This window comes from Oryctolagus cuniculus, chromosome 18, assembly GCF_051225735.1.
Source record: "Oryctolagus cuniculus isolate XC-2025 breed Fujian yellow rabbit chromosome 18, ASM5122573v1, whole genome shotgun sequence".
Lineage (NCBI taxonomy): Eukaryota > Metazoa > Chordata > Mammalia > Lagomorpha > Leporidae > Oryctolagus > Oryctolagus cuniculus.
The window spans coordinates 6,992,943-7,001,223 of record NC_142884.1 but is presented as its reverse complement, the minus strand read 5'-3'; the positions used below and the strand labels follow the sequence as shown (position 1 = coordinate 7,001,223).

The following is an 8,281-nucleotide window of genomic DNA, read 5'->3' as shown; positions in this document are numbered from 1 at the left end:
CAAGAGAGTGCAAAGGGTGTACTATACACAATGGTTTGTTCTCAGTATGATTTTCATTTCATTAAATCACCAATTAATTTACTTTGAACAAGAGAGGAGGGGAGACAGAGATAGAGCTCAACATCCCATGATTCATACGCAAATGCCTGTAATAGCTGGTCTCAGGTACACACCTGGGAGCAAGGAACTCTACTGAAGTCTATTACAGTTCCTAAGCCATTGTCCTGGCTCACAGGTCTGCATCAGCAGCAAGCTAGGGTTGGGTGCAGTGCTGGGTATGGAACTCTGGTAACTGTGATGTTTGACGTGGCAATTTTATCTGGGATCTTAACCAAAAGTCCGAGCACCTGCCATTACAATGGTGAGCTCTTCATACACTGATCCATCTAGGAGTGTAAGCACATTTCTGGATCTGTCCCAGTACCAGAGAGTGGTTAACAAGAGAGCATGAATTTTTGCTTTGAAATAAGAACATGAGGCTGGCATTGTGGCATTGAGTGTTAAACCCATATTGGCTCCAGTCGTATACAGACTGCGGCACTTCTGATCCACCTCCCTATTTGGCCTGAGAAAGTAGAGGGTGATGACCTGAGCTACTGGATCCCTGTCACCCATATAGGAAACCTGGATGAAGCTCCTGGCTCTGGGTCCAGCTTGGTTCAACAGCTGGGCATTGATGGCATGTGGGTAATAAACCAGTGGATGGAACATGTTTCTCTCTCTCTCTCTCTCTCTGTGTGTGTGTGTGTGTGTGTGTCTAGCATTCAAATAAGTAAATGTTTTAATTTCAAAAGTAAAGTATATGCTTTTAAGTAATAAAATGAATTACTATGTAATTGTCCAATTAATTCCTATATTATGGAAATTTTTAATGTTCCTTGCTCCAACAAGAAATGTGGAGACTGTGGAGAAGCCACAGGTGTCCCCAGCATCTGACATAATGTACTTGGCAGAATGCAGCAAGTTAGAGGAATGTAACAAAGATCCTTCAATAAAGAAACAGTAGCAAATGTTTGGAGAATGTGGAGAAAAGTGAATTTTTGTACATTGCTGATAGGAATGTAAATTGGATGAAGCCATTATGGAAAATAGCTTGGCAGTGGCTCAGAAATTGAAAATGGAACAATCATATGACACTGTGACCCCACTTGTGCCTATGTAATCCAAAGAAATGAGACCTTCAATAAATCACTGACCTCATGTTTGTTACTACATTTATCATGATGTCCAATATATGGAAGCAACCTAAGTATGTACTGACAGGTGAGTGGATAAAGATATCATATTATTTAGCAGTGGAATAATATCTATCCTTAAAAAAGGGGGAAATGTTAGCATAGAACCACATAAATGGACATGAAGGACACTGTAAGTGACGTGAGTAAGGCACAGACAGACAATCACTACATGATCTCACTTACATGAGGAGTAGAAAATAGTAAAATCAGGGGCCATGTTGAAGCACAGTGGTGCAGCTGCTGCCCGTGATGCTGTCATCATGTATCAGAGCTCTTGGTCAAGTTTTAGCTGGCCTGCTTCCAATCCAGCTCCCTGCTAAAGTGCCTGGGAAAGCAGCGGAAGATGTCCCTAGTACTATAGTACTATGTCCCTGCACCCGCATTCTCTCTCTCTCTCTCTCTCTCTCTCTCTCTCTCTCTCTTACTCTGCCTTTTAGATACCTAACATAAATCTTACAAAAAAAACATCTATTAAATTCAAAGAAGCAGAGAGTATAAGGGACATTGCAGGACTGCACACAGAAGAAATGAGAAATATGATCACAATGTGAGAAGCTTTAAGTTAGCAGATGAAGAAGGCCTAGAATTCTGTCATGCAGCACGGTGATATGGCTAACAGTGTTGGATCATGTAGTGACAATCCCCTAATAAGGTAGAGCCTGTGTTGAGTGTCCTTCAATTAAAATAATAATGAATGACAAGGGGGGACTGAGCTTGTGGAGTCATGGACATGTTCACGTCAATGACTATGGCTTTGTGTTCATGGGTGTGTATTTCTCTCCAGGTCTGTGAGGTTGTAATCCCTCTATCTGTACAGCTTTCTGTATGTATGCCCCATTTTAATGTGTCTCTTGAAAAAAATTTAATAAGTTAAAAAGCCTTTTTCATGTGAAATGTTCCCAGGGTTGGTTTTGTGGCACCACAGGTAAAGCTGTCTGCGATTCTGGCATTGATTATCAGGGCCAGGTCAGGTCCCCGCTGCTCCACTGCTGCCCAGCTCACTGCTAATGGCCTGTGAAAACAGCAGGAGACACCAAGTACTTGGGCCCCTGCATCCATGTGGGGCTGCTGAATTGGGTTCCTGGCTCCTGTCTTCTGTTTTGCCCAGCTCTGGATGTTGTGTCCATTTGGGAAGTGAACCATAAGATGGAATATTGGTCTGTCCCTGTGTCTCCCTCTCTCTGTAACTCTGCCACTCATAGGTTAAAAAGTAATCTCTCAAGGAAAAATATGCATAGTTCCATGAAACTAGTGAATTATTTCATGAAAAAAATGTATTTTGAATTCTCAAAATATCCATAAAATGCACCACTTTTATTTTTATAACACTGATGATAAGGAAAAAAATCTCAATCTTAAATACTGCAATGCTACATTTTATTCTGTATATAACGCATGTTACTACTTATTAAATATCAAATCTGGGGATTGCATCATGTTAGCTTTGGTACAGAAAAAGGCTTCAGCCATATGAGAAATCCAGCAGGGAATCCTGGCAACGCTGTCCATCACTGAACACAGAGTATCAACCAACAGTCTGTGGGCTGTCGAATACCAAAACTCTAAAGTATGACTTGGAATTTGAGGTGTATTAGCAGATTGGGGAAAACTGTATATTGCTATGTTTTGAATTTCAAGAATAAATTACTTTTTTAAAGATTTATTTATTTATTTGAAAGTCAGACTTACACACAGAGAGAAGGAGAGGCAGAGAGAGAGAGAGAGAGAGAGAGAGAAAGACTTCCATCAATGGTTCACTCCCCAACTGGCTGCATTGGCCAGAGTTGTGCTGATTTGAAGTGTGGAGCCAGGAGCTTCTTCCAGGTCCCCCACATGGGTGCAGGGACCCAAGGACATGGGCAATCTTTTACTGCTTTCCCAGGCTATAGTAGAGAGCTGGATCAGAAGTGGAACAGCTATGTCTTGAACAGGCATCCATATGGGATGCCGGCACAGCAGGTGGTGGCTTTACCCACTATACCACAGCACTGGCCCTCAAAGAGTAAATTTCAACTCATGTTGCATTTCCTCATTAATTACAAAGTCAATTAAGACTACAAGAAATAAGAAAAAAAGGGGCCAGAAAACCATGGTAACCATTCAATTCTCTTGAATTGAGGAGGTAAGATGGTTTACCTAGGAATTAAGGGAATTTGAGAATCTGCCTGTTACACCACGGTTTCACTTCTGAGGGCTCATAACCTTCTCCATATACACTGATACTATTCTTTTTAAATTCAATGTCCACTGGAGGTGAGAAAGAAAGGTGCAAACTTGTAAAGAATCCTTTGGAATAAAATCCCTAAATTCTGTGTAATTCCAAAGAATTTTTCAGGGAGTACCAGAAAAAGGCAGTGTTTTCTTTCCCCAGTGGCTATTAAGTGATTTATTTCCTGCAAGGTGCTGTACAAGTTCATTTTTCTTTATATTTTTTATAGACACAACTCCCTCCATCTCTCATCCTTCCTTTGTTTACTTTTTAATTTCTTATCACATTTTTATTACTATGAATAGAAAAATGGTTTCTCCTGTTTTATACATTTATGTATTTTTTGAATGACACAGTTACAGAGAGAGGGAGAGATCTCCCATCAGCACCTTCACATCCCAAATAACAACAATGGCTGGGATGGGCAAGGTCAAACCAGGAGCTTCACTGGGGTCTCCATTGTGGTTTGCATGGGACCAAGCACTTGTGCCATCTTCTGCTAGTATTCTCAGGCCCTTAGAAGGGTAATGACATCTGAATAGGAGCAATTGAGGACATAAACAGATGTCAATATGGGATGCTAGCACTGCAGGCAGTGGTTGTTACCAGCTATCCACAACACCAATTTGAAGAACAGTGGGTTCCAATGGAAACTATGGTCAACACATTTACCATTGCACCTGTGTCTTTAAAAACTTTCTCAGGAGCATTCCCCACACTGCTCTGCTCATTACATGAATGAAGCTGAGCTGAGTGGTCTGACATTTGGGGAGGAACTCACTGTGGGGTAGACAGAAATCTATGAATCCTGGGAGACACAGAAGTTTCAATTCTCGTCCTTCCCACATTAGACTCAGGATCTCCTGCTCCCTCCAGGTCAGACTCTTTGTTCCCCAGGGAGCTGAGAAGAGGAAAAGTCAGTGTAAGAGTCTAACAGTCTCCTTTGAGATAATAATACAATGCTGTAAAAGTTTCTGGTAATTAGCAGAAGGGAAATATATTTTCACAAGTGTTCTCAACCCCAACTTCACTTTCAGTGCAGCTGCAGGTGAAAAGATAATCACTGCTCTGCAGGGAGGTGAGGTCACAGGCACACACCATTTCTAGTGCTCCAGCTGCCTCCAGCCCACTCTTTATGACTGTGGTAGGCTACATGCCAATGCGTGTCCTGGCAGCAGAGAAGTAGGGGATTTGCTATATCAGTGAAAAAGAGAGCAGCTTCACATGAGGAGGTAGTCAGGAGTCTGGGTGAGTGATCTGGAGAGAATGGGGATTCTCCTGTGCTTGCTCCTGGTCCTGTGCCCCAGCCTCACAGGAGGGAGGAAGGATTCAGAGATTTGTGAGCTAGGACAGGGAGACGGGGTCCTGTTACTGGAAGCACCCTAGCTCTCCCTGACGCCAAATCAATATCACAAGGACAGAATCTGAAGGTACAAAAGAGACAGTGTAAGCTCTCAGGGGTGAGGTGGGTGCAGAGCAGAAGTCCCTCCAGTAAGTGCAGAGGTCTGGGTTGTAGTGGAGGGGGAAAGGAGCTGTGGCTGCTGAGCCAGGTGCTGGTCTGACCTCAAGGGTGTCTTGCACAGGAGCTCTGTTCCTTGGGAAACCAGCCTGAGGACTTGACTTTGTCATAGGGATGTACGTGTGTGTTCTGTAGGACTGTGCAGGTGCAAAGCCTTCTTTGTGCTGAGAACTGAGAGACCCCGAGCACTGTGTTAAGTGATACCCGTGAATGGTAATGAGGAGGTCCAGCTAGTCTAGAGCCCCTGCCAACCTTGTCCTTGCTGACCTAGGAGGAGGGCCAGATTCCATTGCTATCACAGCTGGCCCTTCAAGGCCAGACTCTGAGTTCTCAGCAAGCCTTGTTTATCCATCTGAACAGGCACTTCAGCCAGCACAGGCTCAGTGGCTTGTTGTGTTAATACAAATATGAAAAGGAAAAGAAAGGTGTATTTGCTGTGGTATAGTCCTCCACCCCACACCAACCCCTGGGGGCTCCTAATGTGATTTGGTGTCATCCAGGTTGACATTGGTTTTGGGATTTGGTCCATGGTAATGAGAACTGATGTGTATTTTGTTTCAGGACTGTCCTTCCAAATCCATCGCTGCTCAGTGGAATACACAGGAGCCAAAGTCTCCACTCTCAGAATTACCAGAGAGGAGCCTGTAGACTCACATGCTTGTAGTGTAATGAGGACAAACTCACTGAGTTCATCCAAAGCTGGGCATGAACGATGAGCTCAGGGGTGACTGCTGGGACAGAAAGGTTTCCTTGGACTCTGCTCTACCAACTGTGTAATGGAGCCAGTGGTTGTTTCCTAGGAATCACCTATGGTTCCTTACTACGGTATGATTGTTTTCCACATTGAAGTAAGGGAAGCCTGGTTAATGAAAGGTAGTGTTCACTGTAGGAAGGAGCTTCATATTTAAGTGTCTCTTCTGACATTTTCTCTGGATTGAAAATATTTTCATGCCATTTGCAAGCTGTACAACTTTAAGTGATAAAACACACAGAATTTGACCCTCTGAGATTCCATAAGGTGTATGTGCTCTATACCCAGAATCTTTCAGAAATCTCACCTGATGGAATAGCTTTCACTTATGTTTTAATAAATAAATAATTGTAGGACATGACTGTAGGGATGTATAGTTTCTATCATACATGAAACATGACACATGATGTCTCCTGTCCCAGTGTACAGGGCAGAGCATATGATCAGTCCTTGTGGATCATCTCTTCCTAGAGAATAGCACAGTAGAGTTTCCATGACCTTCCCTATATCAAACAATTTGACTTCCTAAAACATGATTTGTTAAGGAGAAGGCCCCAGAAAATTATAGGATAATCAATTTGCCTGCATCTTAAAAAGATGCCTAAATGTTTAATCATTATTGATGTTGGCTTATACAATAAATATCTTGCATAGAAGTAAACTTGTATGAAACTGTTAAGACCCAGTGCTGCTAGTCTACATTGCATTGGCAAGGTGAGAAAATAACTAAGTATACATATATGCATCCTGAAGAACACAGCTCACTACATTTGTTGGAGTATACCAGGTGAATTTACATGCTTTTCTTTAAATTTAGACAAATCAGTAGTGTGTAGCTGCCTGAGTGCCATTTGATTTCCAATGCAAGGTATGCTGCTCTTTTCTCATTGACTTATGACAAATTCAGGAATTACTACCTGTGTCTCTACATACCTGTAATAAATATTTTGTAGGAGCCTTCATGTTACACATGGTACTCTTTGGAAACATGCACATAAATAAAAATGTTAAGCAATTAAATCCAAGGGTGAATCTATGTTACTGGAGAAAAATATACAAAGAGAATGTTGAATTCAGCTGCCATTAATACATAAACTCATTCATCATTTTCCCCACAGGAATCTCAGGCTCAGAGACAATAATCAGGCATTGGGAGCTGATGGGATGGCCATTAAAAACTTGACAACATGGATGATCTTCTTACTTCAAACTATCTTTGGAATCCTGGGGAATGTCTCACTTCTTGGCCATTATCTCTATCTCTACTTCACAGGATGCAAGTTTAAGCCCACAGATTTGATTATCAAACACCTGTCTGTAGCCAACTGCTTAGTCATTCTTTCCAAAGGAGTCCCCCAAACCATGACATCTTTGGGGATGAAGCCTTTCCTTGGTGATATTGGGTGCAAGCTTGTATTCTATGTGCACAAAGTGGGCAGGGATGTGTCCATTGGCAGCACCTGTCTCTTGAGTATCATCCAGGCCATCACCATCAGTCCCAGGAACCCCAGATGGGCAGAGCTCAAAGCAAAAGCACAAAAGTACATTGGCCCCTCCACTATCCTCTGCTGGATGCTGAATCTGATACTGAATGTCTTGGTACCTGTGCATGTGATTGGAAACAGGAATGACAAAAACATCACAAAGAAAACTGATCATGGCTACTGCTATTCTGTGAGTCATGCAAAATTCTTAGACTTGCTGTATGCTGCCCAGTTGCTATTCAGAGATACTGTCTTTGTGGCACTCATGCTCTTGGCCAGCAGCTTCATGGTTTTCATCCTGTACAGGCACAAGCAGCAGGTACAATACATCCATGGGACAAATATTACCTCCAGGTCCTCCCCAGAGTCCAGAGCCACCCACAGCATCCTCGTCCTGGTGAGCACCTTTGTGTCCTTGAGCACTCTCTCCTCCATCCTTCACATTTGCTTGGCTGTTTTAAGCAGTCCTAGTATGTGGCTGGTGACCACCTCTGAAGTAATTGCTGGGATTTTTCCAGTTGTGAGCCCCTACATTCTCATGAGCCATGACTCCAGGGTGCCCAGGCACTGCTGTGCTCACACAAGGAATACAGATTTCTTGGCTTAGGAAATATGTAGAAGTTGAAGTGTATTCACAGTGGTTTCTTCTCAGTGTGTTTCAAGTTTATCTATTCAAGCCTTGTTACTTGGTATTTATTTGATATTCGGGAAGAGAGTTCATCATCCTCTGGTTCACTCCTGAAATGCCTGTAAAAGCCCAGAAATGGGGACAAAGCTGGAGCCAGGCACTTAGCTGAGGTTTTTCATTGATCACAAGAGCCCAATGAATAGAGCCAACTCCAGCATCTTCCAGCATCTCCCATCCTCTGCTTTAAGAAGCATCTTGGGTCACTAGCAAAGCTGGGAATAGGACCCTGTTAACTCCAATATGGGATGCAGCCATCATCTCTGGCATCTTAACCAACAGGCCAAATGTTGCCTCCTGGATATGAGTTCTTTATTCATTAATCCCTCTGCAAGTGCAAGCACATTTCTGAAGCAGCCATTGTATCAGAGTGGGGTAAATTAGCAGCCTGAATT

General features: G+C 42.8%; 1 protein-coding gene across 1 annotated transcript; it reads left to right on the top strand.

The window, feature by feature from the left end:
• The first annotated feature begins 6,881 nt into the window (after positions 1-6,881).
• LOC149120738 (vomeronasal type-1 receptor 4-like) lies at positions 6,882-7,808 on the top strand. Its single transcript, XM_089319047.1, has one exon. The coding sequence runs from the start codon at positions 6,882-6,884 to the stop codon at positions 7,806-7,808; it is 927 nt and encodes a 308-aa protein (XP_089175173.1).
• The last annotated feature ends 473 nt before the right edge of the window (positions 7,809-8,281 follow it).